The 24046-nt window shown below is 39.7% G+C and overlaps 1 protein-coding gene across 1 annotated transcript; it reads right to left on the bottom strand.

Moving 5' to 3' along the window:
- Positions 1-60: 60 nt before the first annotated feature.
- On the bottom strand, positions 61-23728 carry slc29a4a (solute carrier family 29 member 4a). Its single transcript, XM_084744989.1, has 11 exons — positions 23502-23728; positions 18672-19050; positions 15037-15168; positions 14628-14741; positions 13540-13668; positions 11834-11908; positions 10328-10596; positions 6335-6455; positions 5923-6110; positions 2556-2796; positions 61-1306 (listed from the first exon to the last, which is right to left on the bottom strand). Exons 2-11 carry the CDS (start codon positions 18904-18906, stop codon positions 1161-1163), a joined length of 1650 nt encoding a protein of 549 aa, XP_084601115.1. The 5' UTR covers positions 18907-19050; positions 23502-23728; the 3' UTR covers positions 61-1160.
- Between the last annotated feature and the right edge of the window lie 318 nt (positions 23729-24046).

Below are 24046 nucleotides of genomic sequence, written 5' to 3'. Positions count from 1 at the left end.
CACCACAGACAAAATCAGTCATTTAACCTCCTGATGTGACTTTGTTTTTTTTTGTTTTTTTTTTTAAAAAAAGATTCACCAAAGTCAGACAATAACAAAAACAAACTTACCAATCAAGGCAGCAGTGGACAAGCAACTCCCATGTTTTGCTAGACAAAATTAATGATTTTGCTTCTGGAGTCTGGTTGGTTTGTAGAGAAATTTGGCACATATACTGTCAAAACAGGCTGTCAGTCGGCAAAGTAAAACGGACAATGTGGACAATTTTTAAATGTCTAAAATACCTATTGCTGCTGACCCCGTCCACTGTACATTGCTTAGCTTCTGTGCTGGTGCACCTCTCTGCTACAACCCGACTTCACAAAACTTAAACTATCCCTTTAAGTTGTAGTTTTGAAATGGTGTGATCATAGGATTTCAGTAACACTACCTGAATAAAATCACGATGGACGGATTCTGTTGTCCAAAAATCTCAATCATATTTTCATCGAATGAAATCATAATGAGGAAACAGCTGGAACAGCTGGTCCAGAATAATCCACAGTGACATCATATCTCTATTCTGAATATCAGCAGTTCTGAGAAATCATGAAATGTAACGTGTGACCTTTGACACAAGGTCTCCTTTGTCCCCCTGCGGCGAAACATCACTTGGTTTTACACTGTACAAATGCCAGCCGATCTGTTTGCACACACATGCAGACGATAATTTCACTGTGGGACACTCAGAGAGCTTCTGTTGGCTCGCTGAGCTCCTATTCTTCACCTCCAGGGAAAAGTTCATCACAGCGGAGCCGAGACATTTGAAGGTCACTGGGCCACCAGGCTGGAGAGCGACGGAGTGGAGAAATCTGCTACATTATACTGTTTAACTTCATTTCCTCCACTGCTAAATTCATTTTTTTGACTCATATTCCATTTTTTTTATCCAGTGAGCCAAATCAAAGCATGGATCAGTCTAAAAATGAACTTTTAACAGCTCTTTACAGCCGTCTTCTCATCCCCTGCAGCTGGACTCGAGTCCATCAGTCTGCACTTCTTCTCCTGGCCAAGATCTTGTCTGTGTAAATGGCTGCAGGTGTGTGTACATGTATGTGTATTTACCTCTGTGTGTGTGTGTGTGTGTGTGTGTGTGTGTGTGTTTTATTGTGTGTGGACATTCAATACCCGGTGCCGTTGGCAGGTGTGCGCATGTTGTAAGTGGAGATGTGTGTTCCTGATCCTGGAGCAGTGAAGCTGTACGCTGCGTACGCCACAGCCGAGCCCACCATCAAGCCCGTCATATAAGAGACTGTCATGGTGTTCCCTGGAGAGAGACACGAGCAGGGAGCAGAGCATGACTGTGGAGCTGATACAAAGAACCGTCTTATCCTGAGTGAATGGTTTTAAACAAGACACCACTGGGACAGACAGTAACATGTAAGACAGTAACAAGGGTCTGCACTCAGGCACAACAGTGCTTTGTACTTTACAGTATATCTTGTTTGTTTAATGTGGACAAAAATGTGGAGTGCGAAAACTTAACATTGTGGTTTTATAGGGACGTTTTGTGCCAGCCTATTTCTTAGCCAAGACTTCCTCCAGGAAGAGACTGTGCCCGGCCAAGAAACAGAAAAACCACAACCTGTTGCTTTCACACTTTGGTTTTTGAGCGGCTTATAACAACAAGATATATCGCTTTAGAGGTGCTGTTAAAACCACACTTTTGTAGCACGTAACCTGCCATTTCCTCAGCACCAGCAGAGCAGGGCATGTCAAATTAAAACAGTAATATTAAGTGAATATTATTGGAACTAATGATAATTATCATTATCAACTAATCTGCTGTTTATTTTTGTTTTGTTTATTTATTTTTTTTTAGATTAATCAATTTACCTTTGTATGTTAAATGTCAGAAATTAATGAAAATGTCCATCAGATGTTCCAGTAGCCTAAAAGGACTTCTTCAAATAGCTTCATTTATCCAGTCAAAAGTCCAAAACATGATAGAGGAAAGCAGCAAATCCTCACACTTGCAAAGCTGGAACCAGTGAAAACTTGCTGATTTTGCTTGATAAAAGATTTGACTGATTTCTTTTTAATTTTCTGTAGATTAAATATTCCATAAAAAGTTTATTGTGTTATTATTAGACCTGATTCATTCTGAAATTAGATTAAAAGAAGGAGAAATCTGTAAAATATTCACTGACATAAATCATAAAATGACCATGATATGTCATCAGATTAAGGAAACATGCTAAATTCAATACTCCCTACCAACAACAATGCCATAGTGTCCTTAGAAATTTCTATTCTGCTCTGTAAGTTGTGTTACTGTTTGTCAAATGTTTGCAAAATGAATTAGTGTACATTTATGAGTTTATTAGAAATCTTTTATGAGGAGTAGATGTTTATAACAGTTAAATTGAGCAATATGTTTATGGACTTCACCTCCAGATTGTGTATTTTCAGAGCAGTGGACTTCTGCTTTCAGGATTAGAAGCTAAACTTTACATTGACAGACAACTGATGGTTATTATGTCAATTATTTGCGTTTCGAGGTGATTAAGTCTCACCTGCCAGCTCCCTCTGTTCGGGTGGAACTTTGCCAGCAGCCTGGATCATCGGCACAGACCCGAAGTATCCGTTGGTGACTCCCATGAGGAGGGAGAAGAGACAGGGCCACGCAGGGTGGGACAGGGTGGGGGCGTTGGCCGGGTACACGCACATGACGAACAGAGGGATGAAGACCACCCTCAGGCAGGAGAAGAAGAGCAGGCGGCCTCCAGACCAGTCGTACGGCAGCGCAGCCAGGATCTATGGAGAGAGCAGAGCAGCGTCTCAGTGTCACAAAGTCGTAAATTGAAGTTAAAAATGAAATGTGAACTTTCTTTTCTGAACTGAAGACCCTGCTCTACAGTCATTCTCTGAGCCAACGATCTGATAGCTGCTTATGGCACTCGCCAGAAAGCACAACAAAAAGTCAGAATGCCACAGAAACAGCCTTTTTTCCACTCCCCTGCTCTTTCTTTTTTCTTACCTCTAAGCCACCTTAATTTTCCTTTCCCATTTTCTATTAAATTTCTCTTCTTATCTTTTTTTTCCTCTCCATTTCAACAAAATGCTAAATTTGCCGCAAGGACAAAGTCAAGGCGTAAAATCAAAACAACTTTCACTCAGCCAACTTTTTCCCTTCAAAGTCAAAATTATGACTTCAGGACACCAGATAAGGTTTCATTTCTGAATATTCAGATAAAGCCTTTGAGCTAAGTGCAATTATCCAGAAATAAACCAGGCTTTTTTCCATCCTTACTTCCAGGTTGAATAAATGGAGCGACTCTCTCAACAATTTCACAAGGTCAACTCCAGTATCACAGTGACTGTGTCTCTTTCCTGCTTCTGCACAATTAAATCCCACCATCTCACTAAGTGTGAAATGAAAGGGGGTCAGTCACATATTTTCTGAGATTGCCAGGAACTACTTGAATTTTGGCAGAACATATAAAATTAGGTTGCAGTCAAAAGATAAATACTGACATCCCAGTTCATCAAGTGTATTTTAGACTTAAACACACGGGTGTGATTTGTAATTAAGGTTCTAAAACTGTCTAATGAAGAACATATTATTTTTTAGTTTTTGCCTAATTTAACACAAAGCATGGCTTGCTATGTTTTATTAGTGTACTGTAAAATAAAGTGCAACCAAACGTTCTTCTGGGTTGCCTTCAATACTCACAGAGTTTAAGCTTTACAAGCAGGCAGTGGTGGACGGTAACGCAGTACATTTACTTGAGTACTGTACTTAAGTACATTTTTTGAGTATCTGTACTTTACTTGAGTATTTGTTTTTTTTTTGGAAACTTATGACTTTCACTCCACTACATTTCAAAGACAAATATTGTACTTTTGAGCTTTTGCTGTTTTTTCTTTTCTAAAATGCAATTGGCCGCACGCTGTGTTCCTCACAGAAGGAAACCAATCACAGTACCTGCTCTCAACTGGGAGTGATGTAAAAGCAGAAATACGTCCAGGCGCTCTCTGTAACAAGAGCAAGTAAGCTCTCCCTCTGTCATTCAATGATGTCTGTCATCATAATTAAATCTCAAGATGTTATTATAATTAAAAAAAAAAGAGAAATAATTCCAAGTAGGCTTTTAATGTTGGATTGTTTTTATCGTGGTGAAAAATACCACATAATTAATGTAGACAATAGCTGTCCTTTTTGTGTTTGATTGCATTTCTATGCTGAAGTTTTTATAGGTGTTTCTATAGGCTTTGTGTAGCAGAGTGGTTCTACAAGCAGGTCAGTGCATCATTAGATGGTTTCAGAGAATTACAAGGTTCTATAAATGCATCATGAAAACAATACAACAATGTATTAATATTAGATAATATACTTTGTACTTTGTACTTTTAAATACTTAAGTATTTTGAAAAACAAGTACTCTGGCTCTTTAACTCGAGTAAAATTTTGACTGAGCAACTTTCACTAGTAGTTGAGTAATATTTGACCAGGAGTAACTATACTTCGACTCAAGTACTGGGGTTGAGTACTTTGTGAGTGATTTACAGACTTTCTCTCAGGTAACACACAGGCTTCCCCTTCCTTCCTGGAGGAGGTTACTGGACCTGTATGCAGCTTGTGAGGAATACTGCAGACACTACCCAGAGTTGAAAAAAGTCCACAAACTTCTTTGCATTTTGAAAATGCAAAATCTGATTTTATTTACAGATAATTCACCTAAAAAAATCTGTAACTGATCATCAATCAAATATAAAGACAGTGCCCTTTTGTCTGAAGATAGAAATAAATTACTGTCTAGTTTAAAGGCTCACTGTGGATGATGGAAATAGGACTTTGAGCAATATTTATTAAAAAGTTTTGGCTCTCCATCAAGGAAATTATAGGTGATTGTATTAGTTGTACATCACAATGCAGTAATTTATACTGCATGTGGTTATTTTTTTGTCTGTTATCAGCCTGAATTGCTGAATTGTGTCACTCAATTTCCATCTTGAGAGAATAAGTCAACTGGACCGGACAGATCTGAAGGTCGGCACCCAGACAAGCTGTCTTTGGTACATCACTATTATTCTGCAAAGCATGATAATCCCTGTAATCATGATGTATTAACTGGTGGATGATATACATTTAAATAAATGAAGAAAACATTTTATTGCTTGTATAAACTTTTTGTTGTTGCTTTTGAAGAATGACTGACTTCATTGTACAATTCTTAAATGTGCAACTCTTTAGCCACTTGGGGGCAGTGGAAACAAGCTGTGAACAACATGTAGTGCAATTTCATTACATTCATATTTGCATCGTCACTCAAGTTGTTAAATTACTTTTTTGCCATTTTTTTGTGTAGTTAACAATTACAATATTGGGCCATAAAATATAAAAGAAAAGAATTGACCTTTTACATGTTTATTTTACCACTTTTTCTCTATTAACTGATGACATTGTGTACAAAACAAAAGCTCTCATTTCCTCAATTTTCCTATGAAAAGTGGGGTATTTTATTTTATTGATTTATTGATTTTGGTTTATTCATGCCCTATGAACAAGTGGGTACTTTCTGCAACAAAATGTTTTTTGTTAATGGACTTTTTTGTTTTACATATTCTTTTAATTTCAGATCTCATGTACATGGTGAATTTGATATTTTTACACAATAGTTTGAACTACTCTTTCTGCAACTTCAGTTGTTTTACTTAACCAAACTTGGTTTGACCTGTAGTTCAACGTCTATCAGTGTTAAACAATTACTAGCTTGCAGAACTTTTCAAAGTATCTTCCCCAACACTAATAAACTTAACACTGACATTTATCTTATTTGTGGCCTTCTGTAGTGTAATATCTACATGTATGCTGTGTTTTTATTGTAGCATCTTCACATCTTTTACTTTCATTTTTGACTGAAAAAACGTGCACCTCACCTTGCCAACAAAGTCCGACATGTTGAAAGTGGCCATGATGAGAATGGGGAGCCACTCCCCTAAGGTGGGGTTTCGTATCTCTGACTCCAGGCCGGGGAACAGACACAGAGTGATGCTGTAGGTCACTGCTATGGACAGCATGTAGGCCCAGATCACACGGGACACCACATAACGATGCAAGATCATGTCTGGTTAGAGAAGACACACACACACACACACACACACACACACACACACACACAGCAACGGTAATGTTTAAAAACCTAAAAATCTCTCACTTGAGCAGGTTAATTCACTAAGAAGACTCCCCTCCTCCCTATAGTCACCAGGGGATGCATTTAAATTTCAAATCCATCTGCTAGAGTCAGAGGGTAATTGAGCAGTGAGTACACGGGATTAAAATTGAGAGTACCGCGGACGCCGGGCCAGCTCCTCCTTATCTTGGCTTTCGGGGCATCAAATCGCACATACATCCCACCCGCAATGTCCTCAGTGCCTTCCTCTGTAGAGGATGGTCCTGTCCCACCATTTCCCTGAGGAGACACAAACAGAGAGACTTTTTTTAATAAAACAAGTGAATGACAGTCAGAAAAAGGGTCAGTTTTCAGTTTCATAATCTACCTTAAATTCTTAAGTCCTTAAGGAAGATTCTTCTGTTGTCTCCTTGGCAAAGTGTCTAGACTAAGGCTTTCACAGCAGTTACTGTCATAATACAGCATGTAACCATGGTTACATATCACTCATATCACCATCCTTTAACAGCATTACTGTCAGTGTTGACTTCTTCAAAATGGACAACAAAGAGAAGAGAAGAGATAAAGAAAAAGAAAGACAAACTGGACAGAAGATGAGAATTTTGAATGTTGTTGAAGAACATAATCCAAAGTGAATTTAACCAAACAGCCATAACATTTATGTAGAAGCAGAAGATCAGGCAAGAAGTAACTGACAAAATCAACACTAGAAAGATCACCAGATTGCAGATAAAATAACAACAAAAAATAAAAATTTAACTGTAACAGCATGAAAGAAGATAGACAAACAGCATTAGGAGTTGGCAAAACTAAAAAAAAAACAGCAACACACGCACATGTTATATGAGACAGTTTTGTTAACATCTGGCTAGCGGACTCATCGTGTCAAGCAGGCTTGTCTCCTTCAACAAAAATACAATACAACAAATAATACAAAAATATATTTTTCCCCTGGAGAAATCAGAAATGAAAGTGATTGTGCCGTATTTTTAACATTTAAATCAGCTAGCAATAATAAGCCAGGCTGCCAGGATTTCTTTTTTTTATTGTGAAAGCCTACAACACAATCTTTGAACCCTGTAGTGGGAAAATTATATGCTGCACTGGTCACTGTTGTTCCTCATAGTTAATTATCATGTTTTGTCAGGCACTAACTGGTTACTCGTCCTTGAACACACAGCTGTTCTCCCTTTGGAACAACAACTTCTGATAACACAATCACATCCTGACTCTCCTCATAAGCACTTCACGTCCATCCTGACACAACCTCCTTCATCTCCTAACCCTGTAAGACAGATTTACATTCTTGACTCATTATCAGTTCCTTTTACACTTTCTGTGTGACTGTGTACTGATCCTTTGCAAACCTCTATTAAAACACCACAAAGACAATCTCGGTCATGGTGTCTGTCTTTATTTTCAGATTTTCCAACACAACCCACATCCAGCCATATAATGGGACGTCACTAATGCAACAGTGACTGCATTTGCATGTGCGTGTGTGCATACACACATCCCATGAACCCCTGCATAAGTCAGTGAGCCACCCCAGTCAAACGAGTCTGGACGCACCCCTGATTTTATGCAACTCGTGTATTTCTAAGGCATCCTTAGCCTAAGTGCTTTTATACAAGTGGGCACTGATCCTAAGTCAGATTGAAAGCATCATACAGACTATTAAATGATCCATTATCAAATTATGCAGGGAAACATCATCATTTTGTTCCTCATTTCCTGAAAATAATTTCAAGGCTTTTTGAAGGACACCAACAGTTCGTTAAGAAAACACTAGAGGTAGCCATCACACCTTAAATAACCATATTTTCTCACACTGATCTGAACTTTTCAATCTTTTCAGGGGTTTTTTTTCATTAATAATGGCTTCCTGGCTGCATGACATCAGCTTTTTTATGGCAGCGCCTATTAAAGGAGATGGCTCCAAGTGGCTGCAGGTTGACGTAATGATGTTGGAGAGACTGCAGACTGGACTACAAATACACACACACACACACACACACACACACACACACACACACACACACAGACAACCCTACAAACACACACTTCCTATTTCTCCAAACATATAGAGACATCCTTCTACTCATCTCCTTCCAAACACACACTTTTTCTTTTGCACATCACACAGACACATAGGTGTGCACTATCAATTATACACACAAGCACACACATACACACACACCAATCCATTAGTTGATTAGAGGGACTTACGGGCCAGAAGGCACTACTCTTCTTGATTACCTCATAATATAGAGCGCTGCTTGGTTTCCCCTGGCAACCAGAACAAAGAGCTGCCTGAATCAGCCCCCAGACTCACAGAAAACAACACACACACACACACACACACACACACACACTTGTAAAACACAAGAGGACGTCCCTCACACACTTGTCTTTTGCGTAATGGCGAACAAACACAAACACGCGCACATGAAAAGATGACAGCCTGGGGTGATGTGTCATCCTTTGAAGGCTCTGAACACACACACACACACACACACACACACACACACACACACTCACTCACTCACTCACTCACTCACTCACAGGGTGTGATGAGGAATTTTAGCTCCATGTCTTCCGGCTACAAAGTGCCGCTTCAAGCATGAGTACAAAGTGGATTCACCTCCTCCTCTGTCATTTCTTTCTCTCTTTGTCATGACTGGTCTCCTGCTCTCTGCCCTCTCTCCTCTCAGCCCTTGCTCTCTCTGTTTGTTTTCACTTGTTTTTTTTCCCGTCTTTTTTTGTGATGATCCCTCACTCTTCCTCCCCTTGGTTTGCTGCCTCCCTCCTTCTGTCTCACCTCTTTGCCTCAACAGTTTTCTCCCAGCTGTTTTTTTTACTCTCAGTGTCTTGACTCTCATTTTCCCTCTGTTCACAGGAGGCCTAAACCTCTCCCTTTCTCTCTAAACCTCCATCTGTCATTTTCTTTTACCCTTTCTCTTTATACCTCAACCCTAATAACCCCTCCCAAAATCCCTTTCTCTTTCTCCCTCTAAATATTTCTCTTTCTGAGTGGTAGCCAAAAAAGCAGCACATAGCTTAAATAAATGATTCTGCATTTTAAAACGCACACAGCCCTCGATCCCTGTGTGCACGCTCACAGGCAACAGGCAGGAGACACACGCTCCTCACAGAAACCAACAAGGAAATGGACTTGCATGACTCCACAGTTTAGAGGCCTGATGTTTCCTCCCTGTCTCTCCAGAAACAGTTCATTGGTGCAACATTTATGTAGCGTTGAATGAAAGAAACATGCACAAGAAACTTTGATGAGAGAATCTGTTACTTCACTTGGAGCAGAAGAATTGATCTCTCAATCCAACGTGAGAAAAGACTGAAGCTACTAAACTATAATTGTTACAAATATGTTTCAGCAAATTTAAAGTTCATCACTACAACCCTCTAAAGGATAAGTGATTATAGCTAATTTATATTTAGCTAATATGTCAGACACGGTCAATAACAATTTCAATTTGCATCATCACTAACCCAAACAATTATCACATCTACATAATGCTGAGCACTGCATTGTGGGATTGTTAGCAGGAGGAATAAAGATGCTCAAAAGTCAACACTGACTTATCTCTTTTTATTCACTTTTCAGTTGCAGTTTAGTTAGGTTCAAACAACAAAACTAACATGGTTATTTAAAACAAAAATAATCAATCAATCATCAGTCAAATAATAGAACGACATCAGTCTGGTAAGTTCAGAAAATTATGACACGGCACTGCAGCCTTTAAAAACCAGGAGAAAACACTTATAACAATATACAAAAGATGATATCTAGTCTCATATCATGATATCAGTGTAATATCAATATATTTCCACCTCTAATTTGCACTACATACAACAGAGGCTGATGGGAATGTTATTAGTGTTTCAGGTACCTGGTCATAAACCAAATTATTAGGTACATTTATATCTTGACCTGACGGCGCTCAATGAAAAGTTAAGGCATCACCAAAGTCAGCTGGATTCATCCTCTGACAACTATAAATCAGACCACTGACATGACTAAAAATAGATGTTCAGTATATATAGTGTGTGCATACGCCACACACACACACACACACACACACACCATGTCAAACACCATGTCAGAGTCAATAAACTGTCCACAAACTTACAAATCTTACGTCCTCTGCGGTGACATCATGGTGAACCCGGTATCCAGTCCCGTTGTCTCGTGGGTCGTGACATTTTCCTGGACCCTTGCCCTGGGCGTGGCTGGTGTAGTACCGGACAAACCGGGAGCGGCGCACCAGCAGGTGAAGCAGGAAGCAGAGCAGCTCCATGCTGATGGAGACCAGGAAGAAGATGAGTGTGTTGCGCCTCTCGTCAGTGATCAGCAGCTTGGTGAAGATGCGAGACAGAGAGATGATCACCCCCGCTGTACCTGCATGAGACAAGAAGAAAAGAATATGAAGAGGACAGCACTTAATAATACCCATCATTATTAAATAGTAAATTTAATCAATAGTTGCTTTGCTGTTAAACAACATTTAAATAATGTTTATATGTGCTTTATAAACCATTTATAAAGCAAGTTACGTTAAGTTGCAACTTTATAATGGCCATTCAAATAATGTTTGTGGATGAACTACACAGTATTTATCAGCCATTTATAAAGTGACAATAAGTAAGTACAATAACCATCCAGATAATGTGATTGTCGCTACATCAGTTTTAGATGTGCAGGACTCCACTGTCACTGTCAATAATTAATATGCAACACCCAGAAGACTTTTGAAGTAAAGACAGAAACTACTTGGGTAGATACTTTGTACATAAGATATTGTGATCATCAATTACAACTTTACAATAACCATCAGATTACAAACTATTAGCCATTAACAAAGCTATAATGTGTGAAACAATAAACTGTTTAATCAGAATGCAACTGTGATCGTTTCTTATCAGCTATGATGCAAGTTTGTTAAAGGGACAGTTTGTTCCAAAATCAAAAATACATAGTTTTCCTCTTATCTATTTATCCATCTAGAATGTTTTGGTCTGAATTGTAAAGTTTATAGATATCAGCTGTAGAGATGTCTTCCTTCTCTCCAATATAATGGAACTAGACGCCACTTGGCTTGTAGAGCTCAAAGCATCAAAAATACTTTTGAAAAACTCAACAGCAATGTCTTTTTGCAGAAATCATGACCTGGTTACTCAGGATAATACACAGACCTTGCGGTGAGCAGTTTCATGTAGGAACTATTTGCTTTCTAGTAGGAAGAAAGCTGTGATGGTAGAGTCTACTGCAGAAAGAGACAAGTTCCAGTAAATTCTCATGTAGAAAGAAGGTAGTACTTTCATGAAACTGCACACAAAACGACGCATGTGGACTATCTTGAGCAAGTGGGTCATGATTCGTGCACCATCTAGTCCCATTATACTGGAAAGAAGGTGTCTTTCCAAAAGGCGGAAACTCCAACAACATGAATGGATAAATTGTGGTACAGGCCAAAAGAAAAATATGCATTTTTGATTTTGGGGTGCACTGTCCCTTTATCAATTTGCCATTTATTAATAATGATTATTATAAAGTGCTTCCATGAAGGTAAGGAGATGAGAATGATAACAGGGATGCGTTTGTGTGCACAGTTCTTTGTCTGTGTGAGCGTACTTACTCTCTCCAGTCATCACCCCCTGTGTGTACCTCTTGGGCAGCATCCCCATGTAACCATAGAAACTGGACTGCTGCACTGGGGAGGGATGAGGAAGTGGTTATCAAGGCTTAACAGTCAACACTGTAACAACAAAATTTATTTAGAGGCACAACTTGCTGAACCTCCGCACACCACTCGAGAGAAGCCGCTCTGACCTGCAGACCTCCACTAATTAAACTGTTACTGGTGCCGGCTGACAGGCTCTGTGTTCACACTCGCAGCAACAACCAGGAAACTGGCTCAGTGTGTGCAAGTCATTAGCAGCCACTGAGGACTGAAGCCTCGACTGTGTTTGTCCCGACACTTGTTCATTTAACAACTCTGACTGATATTTAGTTAGAGCACCATGAGCATCAAAATTGTGTATTATACTCTATATGGAGGCAGACAGAATATCATGATAGTGAAGTGCAATTCAGTCTAAAACCTCTCCCAAAGCTTGTGTCTTTTTTTTATTGTGACTGTGTCAGAGAGGTTTGAATTACACTCTGAGGCTTTATTTTATATATGTGTGTGTCTCTATCTTTATTATCTATACCTACATCTATGATACAGTAACATTTTCCATACTTACTGCAGGAACCTCGCCATAAATCCTGGATATGATGGTGCTATAAACATCAGCATCACCATGCAACTGGATTGAAGTTGTAACAGTAGAGTTTTTACATTTGTGTATAATCACCTTAAAATAAGAAGTATTGTGTTTTTGTCAGCATTAGGCCTACAGAGGATGCGAGTGTAATCAGATAGCAGATACATTCAGTAAAAATGGGGATTATCAAAAGGATTACAATCTTAAAATCAATTTTAAAATAAAGACCGATGTACTACCATGCAGACATTACAACACATAAGAGAGTTTCACAGCCTCACTCTGGTCTAAGTGAAACCAGCTAATCTTACTGTTGTCAATACATTATCATGGGCTCTAGTGAAAAAATGATTTCGCAATTATTTTGCCTTTAACAACATCGAACAACCTCAAAGTTCAGTGAATATTCTGCTTTCAGCTACCATCATCCAAGGACTTGGCATATAATTTAAATAAATAATTACAGCTAAGACCAATCCAGTTAACCAGCTACCTTATCAACACTACTACTACTACTAGTTATCCTGAAAACAAAAGCCCACTGCTCCAAAAATACACACTCTGGAGTTTGAATTCACTGACTGCCTGCCAGACTCCATAAACATATGGCTCTATTTAACCCTTATAAACATGCACTCCTTCTAAAACATTATAAATGATTTTGTATGACTCATACACAGACACATATTCATTCTGTGAACTTTCTGCATTGATTTGAACTTTAATTACTATGAAACATGCAAACAATTATAGAAATTTCAAAGGAAGACAGGAAGTGTAGTGTCATCGAGTATTTCAACTTATGTTTCCTTAACATTTGATGACATATCATGGTTGACAATAAATACATTACAGATTTCTCCTTTAATGAGAAAATGAGTGAGAGAAGGGTAACAGGGTGACAGGGAAAACAGGAGAGGTTGATTCTCATTCTCCTAAGACTGAAAACCAGTGCTCCTAGACTACCTGATCTGAGTTATGGTCTTATTCATAGATTCAGGTTTATCTTTTCTCTTTTATTTATTTAGTAGTTCTCGTTGTCAGTTTGTAGGTATAAAATTATTAGTAGTACCTGTACATCCGAAGGCCACCACTCCCACCGACACGAGGTTGACGATGTAAGCCTGCTTGGTGGTGAACTTTGCCAGCCACACATCAAACACGCTGACAAACACCAGCGGCCCAAGAGCTAAGATGTAACCTGCAGAGGAAGACACAGATGGACGCATGGACAGTGAGGAGACACTACTGAACCAGGTCACGTTCTGATTGGATGACTGAACACGGATTTGACAGGCCAGACGTGCGAAAAGTACGGCTTTCATCTGAAGTCCGATCCGGAGTTTATTAACTCCAGAGACAAGCTCTTGAGCAGACAACACACTTCAAAAGACATTTCCTAAAGGATGCAAGAGGAGCTATTTTAAGCTGCAGAGGGTACGATGGTAGAACCTTGCTCTTACATGCCGTATATGTGTAGAGATACCAAACTTCTCCTGGGGGGACATAAATTTTTAAAGAACATTTTTTCTTTTTTTTTTCCTCAAAAATAATTTTTTATACTGGGAAGGCTGCACAGCTTTAATATTTCTTATGTTAGTCTCCAATATCACAGCGTCTTACTGAGAATTATTTACACTGCAAAGATGTGTAGTAGCTTTAAAAAGCAGCTTTTTAATTAATAATTTTGGGTCATATTTAAATTTCTCCAGTATCAGGATTCATCTTTCACAAACCTGAAGTAAAAATCAGCATGAATGTGCACATTTGTATCTTAAACAGCATAGTGAATTCACTTTCAAGATGTTTGGAAAACTGAAAACAAAACTGAAGATGATGCAAGATTTAAAAAAAAAAAAAAGTGAGAGGGAAAACAGAAAAATACCCCCACTCTGTAAAGACAGCCCCTCGTGAATTCACAGTCTTTGGCAAAGTTTGTTTGAAAGATTTTACGAACAAAAACCACAGGAGAATTATGGCAGAGTGTGTTTTTCTCTTTCTCTTTATGCTGTCTTTCCATTTTTGCTTTGCGTATTCTGCCCTGATAAGCCTCGAGGTTCCCAGAAGGTCATTAATAAATGAGTAACAGTAGAAGTTCCCATAATGAGAAATATTTCACGATTAGAGCTCCGTTTGTGAGCAGGCTGCTGCCCGACTTACCCACAGTGATTCTGGTGTGCATGCTGAGTCTCTCCACCAGCACATTGTTGAGGATGACGGCCAACAGAGCCACCAGGATGTATGTCAGACTCATGTCAAACACTATGGACGTTCCTGAAACACACACACAAACACACTCATGGTGCTGGGAGCTGAATATGGATGGTTGTTTTGTTTTGTTTTCTGTGTCTGATGGCTGTAAAAAATTCTATTTAATAAAAAATGAATCACTAGGACATTGGTCCATTCCAAGGTTCAAAGAGCCTGAGCTTCTGTTTTCCCAGCATAATTGAAGAAAAACCCCCTAACAATATGATTTTGTCCCAGTTCTTAAGAAGGAGGGGTAAATAAAATTCACCCATTCTCTATAGGTGCAGTCCTGCAGAGGTTTATTCATGCATATTTGTACCTTTAAACTTGTGGTGCAGGTAGTCCACATCAGTAATGAAACTGTTGTAGGGAAGCAGGAAGCCCACTCCAGCCAATAGCATTGCAAAGTAGATACCATGGTAACGGTCGTCAGGGATCGGCTCCTCAAAGTCTGAGCGGGAAGGAGGGAGTGAGGGGTTAGAGGATTTCAAGGACTCAAACAGTGGGGATTAAGAAAAAAAATGACTTTAAAACATCTGAATTAGGTCTGAAGCCAACGCACTCGATCTTCATTAAAGCTAATCAGGATGAATGGAGCTGCAGCCGCAGCAGCGACGCCTCTGCTCCACTGATGGAGCAGCTAATGCAGCACAGGACCTTGTTCCTGTTGTGCTGGTGGTAAATTGATCAGAGGAACTGCTGATGGTGGACTAACTGCCCGGGTAGTTTCAGCTAAAAGCTGGACTTTTGTGTTCTGCAGCTGATTCAGTTTCATGGTTAAAGTGTGATGTGCAGCTTCTTTATATAGCTGTTCATAATCCTCTCCTAATCCTGTGAGCCTAGAACTATTAACGGGTTCCAAACCATTTTTGAGCATTTATTTTTTACCGCCGACTAAAGGGAAAAGAGCATGAATTTGAGACTTCTTGATGTTTTATGTAATTTGTTATTGTGGTAACTGGGACTGACAAATTATTTTCCTATTCACTTCCTATTCAACCTTGCCACTTGCCTCTTCAGTAATCCACACTATTTTCTTATAAATAAATACTTACTTTAATAACCACATCTGTAATGGCAAAGCATGCACAACATACAGCTCCTGGAAGCATTTTCATCTCTGCTGTTCTGTTGGGTTTGTTGTTTCTGGGGTGAGGGAAGGAAGTGAAGCATCTTGAGCTTACAGCAGCAGATCTGATCAGAATAAGGCTAACTGTGTAGTTCACATGAGCACTGAACGTCACCATGTCTGCACAGACAGAAGAACAGATCACCGCCTGCAGAAACTCAAACCTCATTAACTGAAAATCCAATGAAGAAGACAGCGCAGCACCACCCACACTGTGTGACTGACATGTCAGTGCAGAAACTGACAATATGGAGGAGGACTCCCCCTTTCTGACATTCATTTTAAGGGACTTCATGAAAGTTATTTGGGTAATGAGGGGGTGGACTATGTTTCACTCTGTACAAAAGCAAGATCCTCTCCAGGGCCATTAATGTTGTCTTTGAAACATCCTCTTAACTGCAACACCCTCCCCACAATGTGTCAAAATAATACAAAAGCATTAAAACTGTAAGACTTGTTTAATAACGTACCCAATATAAATCAATTTTAAGTAATGGTAGCTTCCTCTTGAACTGAAAAATCGTAATTTCCAAGTTTCCAGTTGGAAATCTAAACTGCAATGCCCACTGAAGTCAGAGGAACATCCCCCAACCTGAACTTCAAAATCAAAGCTGATAGTGAATAGTAGTGAAAGCTGTATTAATATACTGTTTATTAGTACTTTTGTCTCATTAAATCGGTTATTTTGCCTGCAGCAAACTAATGGAGAACTATGTACATGCAGGTACCCAACACTACAGCAGCTAACACACTTGAAAAGAGACCACAGCAACTCTGTCTCTTGCTTGATTGATTGGCTCTGACTCATGTGGTGTAACTAATCAGATAGTGCTGTGGGTGGGGCATTGAGCTGTTTAGTGTATGATCTTCTGGTATCAAGTATGTACTGTAGTATACTGTAATACAGTAGTGGTCAAGGGAAAAATTATTTGACTCACAACCATGATACAATCCGAAACATTTTGTGATCTATCATACCACTGCTACTTATAGTAAAAAATAAATAAATGGGTCATTCTGCTTACTGTCCAGTGTGTGTGCCACCATACTGCTTTGACGTAAACTGAGTTTGTCAGCAAACTTGGGCCAGACAGATCTCACCTGAGCTTCCAAGTTTTATTTCTGACTTGAATGACCACTCCATTGCCCTGATACAGACTGTTGTTCTCTGCATCTGAAACATGGTGCAAGTGAAAGATGTCTTTTTGGTGTATTATGTAACTACTAACTACAATCCAAATAACATATAAATTTAGGATGAGAAAAAAAAAAGACCCTCTCCTGCTCTCCAAAAAAGTGTATTCTTCCTTCAGCCAAATGAAAAAACACACAACCCCCTCCCTTTTCTGACCCCTCTCACCCCCTAATAATTTTAGTACAGTCCCTTAGGGCCACAGATTGTCATGTATTGTAAGTGCAGGACTGTAATGACAGGCTCGTATTATTCAGTCTTCAGGCAGACTCAGTCTCTGTAGAGATCGCATATTCCTATTTTGTTTGCTGTACACTGAGATATGGAGACTGACAGCTGCAGAGACAGAGGCAAAGAATGAGGAGACTGGAAGAAGAGAGAAGGTTTCTGACAATCTAGGACCCTCGCTGTGCATCCTTGGTCACTTGTGATCTGATTAACGTGCCCTTTGTGCAACCTGAGTAACCAGGCAACACAGCAATTGTCTATTAAGAGGCTTGCATCCTGTTTCTTTTTTTTTTTTTTACATACAACTCCCTCATCCTGTCTGTGTTCCTGTGTTCTCCCTGCTTTTATTATCACGGCCTCCACCATCGTCTGCAAAGACATCATTTGAGCCCGACTTATTTTTAATAGAAAATGCTAAAAAATAAAAAAAAAGTTTTGTTTTTTATTATTATTATTATTGTTCTTTGATGACAATTCCGGGAATGCTTTTTAAAGTGGAAGTAAAATTAGATTTTTTTTTTACTTTAAGTGTGTGCTGCAGCTGTTGTCTATAATTTTCCATTTTTCAACAGAGGATAAAACCATTTATGGATGAATTTGTGGAAATAATGGCTGCCGTGGGTGTTTCCCTTGGCAGCGCTTGACTGACAAGCACGGGTGTTGCTAGGAGACGCTCTGTCAACGACGAGATGTTTTTTTCATCTTTTTCAACAAGCACACATAGCTTTATTTATGTATCACATCATATGTTCATTAGCCATCTGTCCCTTTACAACACTCAACATTCAGGACACATCTGCTCAGAAGGTGAAGCTAGCAAGCTAAGCTTACTAGAAAGGTTTAGAAAACACTGAAAGGCTTATCCATGCCACAATAAGGCTACTGCTCTAGAGTAAAGGTGATCCCTGCTGCTAGTATGGATAACAGTATTACTGTACATATGTTCATGTTCTTCAATCATGTTGTGCACTACATTACATTACATTATTATTATTTACACTGTAAACTTTGTAGCATGATGCACAGTTTTGTATATAATTCTTGCAATGCTTATTTGCTATTTTCCATTTCTTCTATTTTATACCATATATGAATGGTATAGTGTAAAAATGTTGTGCTGATCTACTGGTCCCATGATCATACTGTGAGACAGGACTGTCAAAAGAAGGAGCAAATTTCATTTCAAATCATTGGACACCAGAGGAATTATCATTGGGCATACTTTGTTTTTCCTGGTGTTTTGGAGTAGAGGGATATTTGTGTGTCCTTCTTTTTTCACTTTGATGAATTGTTGCTGATATATCTATCTCTTTCCCTCCTTTCCTTGTTCCTTGCCTATCTATTTATAAAATCAGTACACACACACACACACACACGCACGTAGTCAGAATAGAAACTCCCTCACCGGGCTCGGACAGAGCCAGCACTCCTCGCTCCGGGGCGTCTTTACTGATCTCCTCCTCCTCCAGCTGGTACGAGTCAAAGCTGTAGCTCTGCACCACGCCGCTCTCTCTGCCCTCTCTCCAGCCCTCCCTCCCTCCATCCCTCCATCCAGCTCTTCCTCCATCCCTCCACACATCCCTCTCCTCGGGCGTCTGGACCGGCGTGGGCCTGCGGCGCTCCGCTCCCACTGAGCCCATCCCTGTGCTTTAAGTTCCACACACAAACAAACAAACACTCCTCTTCACGCTACAAGCTACACACCCTTGGGAGCGTGCATGTTAAACACAATCACCACAACACGCACTGGAAGAGAAGCAGGAGACCTTCAGACGAGGGAGGATCTGCAGGGGAAACAGAAGCAGAAACAGAATTAAAATGTAAAAGAAGAGGCAGAGAGAGAATAAAAAACAATCTGTCAGTGCCTTGCTGAAAGTGACAAGAGTCAAGGTTAGACACCCCAAAGAAATGTAGCTCGCTGGGAGTGTTTGTGTGTGAGAGGCATTTTAAATGAGAGAAACACAGTGACAAAGGATGCATGACTGGGTGACAGACAAGGTGGCTGAAAATGCAGCCCTGCATTCAATGAACAGGCACTGCAAAAATATGTCACCGCACAATGTATTAGAGAAGAGAAAATCCATTAGTCAACTGACAGGAAATCAATCAACCATAATTTTCATAGTAAATTAAGCAAAACATACCCAACCTTTACTGGTTCAGGCTTCTCAAATGTGAGGATTTTCTGTTTTAAAACTCTGTGTATTGAATATTTTTGGGGTTTGAGCTGTAATTCAGAGAAAATGAACAAGCATCATTTTAGACATCCTTAAAAAAATGTGGACAGATCACGTAGGAGGCAGGTTTAAATCCCCCTAGAAATGAACTAAATTTGCAGTAATTCAAGTCATATATCTTTACTGTTTTGTGCTGTTTGGCACTGGAAGGTGCTGTGGACACTTCACTGGCACTTTCTTAAGTAACCACAAGCTCTTGTGCTCGGTTCACTCTCGTCCACTTCATTTTCAACACAGCTGCTCTAAATAATGTCATCTGCACTTCTCGGCGTAAGAGGTTCAGTTTGGAGCCACAGTGTTTTTGAACCATTTGTTTTCAGTCTCTATGCTTCTAGATTAAAGGAGCAGTGTGTAGGATTTAGTGGAGCTTGCAGATTGCAAAAACCTCACCTCACTCTCCCCCCTCCAAGTGTAGAGATAATAATGGCTGTAAAACACTTATCTCTGATTCAATACCATCATAATACATGGGTGCTGATTCAATATTGCAAAGTGTTTTTCGATATCCCAGTTTCCATTTCTGCCATGTTCTTATCCATCCATCTCACACACCGGACCTTTAACAGGATAACAAGCCAGAGCAGTAAACAATAAAGTCGTAGGAAATGAATTAGCTGACATAAAGCTTCTGAATTAGCTATTTAATTCTGGACCAAACAGAATGAAGGTAACTAATAAAACCAAACATACCAGCATGAGTAAAAGGCTGCTGTTATTTACTACATTCATCATCATGCAATACAGCAACAATTAATGATCATTTTTATATTTCAAGTCATCCAATATATTCACGATTGATTAATAATTTAGTCCGTATGTAAGCTGCTTATCCTCACTGCATTTAGCCACCCACTCTCCCTCACTTATTAACTAGAAGATTGTCATTCAGCTGCTACTTGCTATTTATAGCTGTTTGAGACTTTTTAATAATTATAAAGAATGCTCTTTTTTAAAGAATATTTTTGAATTAATTTATAAAATACATATATTGGAACATTTGTGTAGGAAGCAGGGAAAAAAGGAAAATATTCCTCTACATGCTGTATATTCTTTGAGAGAAAGTCCCAAGGTTGTGCTGTTTGTATTAGTTTGTAATAATGCTGGCAGAGTCTTCTCTCTTGACTTGAAAACCTAACGATAGATATTCCATTTATAGTGATATAACTGAAAAATAATTGATTATCTAAACTGTTGCAGATAAATTTTCTGTGGGTCTACACATTTGGCTCTGTTATGCAACATCTATGAGCCACTATCAAACACAATTGAAAGTGTATTTAAACACTCTTTTATTCATCCTTCTTTCATCACAGCAGCTGAAACCAGGTTCAATAACCTGCTTTCATTAACTCCAGTAAACAGGGAACTGTTGAGCAAAATGTTACTGTTAGAACCTAGATCAATATAAATGGGTATTGACACTGTTCCATAAGCAAACACACACACACACTCTGGAAAAAGCTCTATTGTGTTAGATCTGTGTGGTTACACAGACGCTTGAGGACTACACACAGAGAACTGCCACTCAATCCAGCCCTGTCACCACACACACACACACACACACACAGCCTGTGGCCTCTGATGACCTGCTATCTCAGCCTACAAAATGAAGTGGCTCAGTCAGGCAGAGGCTCGGCTGCTTTGTTTTTAGGCTGAGATCCTATTTTAAACCAGCTGCTGTGTGCAAAGTGGTAGATCAGATGATGTAAGAAGGTTATCATCTCTGTAATTTGCGCTCATCCTGGCCTCCAGTAGAGAAACAGGTGATTAAACAGAGGCTCCCTCTCCTGGACTGAAAACAGTGAAAGCACCACTTATTGAGTATATATTATTTTAAAGGGACAGTTCACCCCAAAAATACACATTCTCCCTCTTGCCTGTAGTGCTATTTATCCATCTAGATAGTTTTGATGTGAGTCGTTGAGTTTTGGAGATTTTGGCCATAGAGATGTCTGCCTTCTCTCCAGTATAATGGAAATAGATGGCACTCGGCTTGTGAGTCTTAAAGCACCAAAAAAATACACTTGAAAAAACTCAACAGTAATATTTCTTTCCAGTAATCATGACCCAGTTACTCAAGATAATACACAGACCTTATTGTGAGTAGATTCATGTAGGAACTACTTTCTTTCAAGGGCAGATATTTCATGCCATGGTTGGTGGTGACAATAAACATGTCCTGGCTGGAGCTATGATGCGTGGTTTCATTACTTGGTTCGCTGCATTGTAGCTAAACAAATTGCTTAAACAAATTTAAAAGTAATGCAAAAGTTACTTTATCTAATAACTAATTACTTGTAATTGCACTAATTGAATAAAGTAATTCAGTTACTTTTGAGAGAAGTAACTCATAACTGCAACTAATTACTAAATTTCAGTAACTTGCCAACGCTGGTCTCCTGCCTGAGACGTGTGGTGCTGTGCTGCTGCCAGAGGAGTGCTGACTAAGACTGCAGCATGTATGGGAATAAATGACATAATAAAAGAGTTGTGTGTAATTCTAACTTTCTCCCTGACAGTCCTCACAACATCAGTCACTAGTCAGGGACCAATGGCTATAGGTAAGTAGTGGACCAAACCAATGTGAGGCATAATGAGGGGGAGGAAGCAAGCTTTAAAAATGTAATAATACATCATTTTGCGTCTATAATTAGCACAGGTGCTTTGTCGCAACACCAAATCTCGCTGACTAGCACTGGCTAGACAGTGACAGACAACAGTTGCTATATTTGGGTTAAGGTCTTTACTGTCTAGGGCTGCAAATAAGAATTATTTTCACTGTCGATTAATCTGTTGATTATTTTCTCCATAGCCACTAAACAATCCCGTCAGTCTTGCCAGTTAAAAAAACAGGTCCAAACATGTGGAAAACGTGGACACATGTACATATGTCCACATGTTTGGACCTGTTTTTCAGGTCTTTCCAGTAAAGATTATTTTCATTGTCGATCAATCTGTTGATCATTTTCTCCACTAATCAATTAGTTGTTTGGGCCATAAAATGTCAGAAAATGTTAATTAGCGTTTCTAAAAGATATCCTCAAATGTCTTACGATTAATGTGTGATTAATTGAATAATCGATTAATTGCCCGATCGATTAATCGTTGCAGCTGTACTACTGTCTCTATTCTATGTGCTTGCTTTCTTTCTAGTAGAAAGAAAGTAGTTCCATACATTCTACCCTACTAACTGGATTGCAATTTCTGCAAAGCAACAGTTTTTTAAATGTATTTTTTGACACGTCAAGCACAAAAAGCCAAGTACCATCTGATTCCATAATAACAGGAGGCAGACGTCTTCATGGCTGACATCTTCCAACCAAGAGCTTACACCAAAACAGTCTAAATGGATAAATCGCACTATAGCTAAGCGGAATAATATGCTTTTTTTTTGATTTTGGGGTGAACTGTACCTTTAAATTTAATCGTGATGCCACTTCACTGGCGTCTCTCACACACGCATCTGCAGAGGTTCCGTCTGCAGACTTGAGGAGGCGCTCTCAGCCCTCCTCGGCTAAATTAAAAGGCTCCAGCCAGCGAACCGTAATTGAATTGCAGTCTAATATCACGCCACAGTTTGTATTGTTTACTTGTACAGTATTAAAATGGACATGAAGAGCGAGCGGAAGCACTCGTCTTTATTCCCCCTTCAGACAACATGAACCTGGGAAATAAATATTTGCGTTAAACGCGTCAACTCCAAATTAATTAACCTCACGTGTTACTACACAGGCGTGCGTAAGAATTAAAAAAAAAAGTAATTAATTAAAAAGCAAAAACACGACGGCTGAGCAGACACACAGAGATGCTCTCTCAGCAGTTATTCTTCTTTTTCCAAAACCATCAGTAAAACGACCCCAATCAAGTCCAGCAAGCTTTATAATGTGGCTTTTACATCCACCTTTGTGTTTGTCTGCAACGCCCGCGACCACCGCGCTTTTTCCACCAACATGAAAAACAAAAACACACAAACAACAGGTTATTAATGGCCCCTTTACCTCCCGTGTCTCCCCTCTCAATCCCCAGTTGCGCGTCCGCTTCCCCCTTCCTGTGTCACAGCAAGCGGGAGTCCTTCCTGCAGGGTCCCCGAGGTGGTGGTCTCCGGCCGGCCACGGACCTGCTGGTGTCTCCTCCTCTTCAGCCCGTCTCCATCAGACAGAAAGGGAAGCCCCGGTACCGTCCTGTGTGCGCTCCTAACGCACCATCCAGCAGCAGAGGAGAGCAAGCGTGGATGGATGGAAGAGGAGAGTGAGAAGGAGAGGCGGGGGGAGAGTCACAGGGAGAGAGGAGGAGGAGGAGGAGGGGTTGAGGGAAGAGGTGGAGGAGGAGGAGGAAGAGGAGAGGGGTGTAGACTCTAGCTGCTCATCTTTTGCAATCAGTCTTGTCAAAGGCACCATTATAGTGAAGGATGAAAACATCCAAATCCATGTTAAACTTTTTTTTTTCATACAGAATACAGTTTTAGATTTCCTTTAAAGCACAGGTGACAAAAGTACACACGCTCATTACTCGAGTAAAAATACTGACACTTGTGTTTGAAAAG

This window comes from Lutjanus erythropterus, chromosome 19, assembly GCF_056507025.1.
Source record: "Lutjanus erythropterus isolate fLutEry1 chromosome 19, fLutEry1.hap2, whole genome shotgun sequence".
NCBI classification, from domain to species: domain Eukaryota; kingdom Metazoa; phylum Chordata; class Actinopteri; order Lutjaniformes; family Lutjanidae; genus Lutjanus; species Lutjanus erythropterus.
The sequence above is the reverse complement of the archived record's forward strand: the minus strand, read 5'-3'. Positions and strand labels throughout refer to the sequence as shown.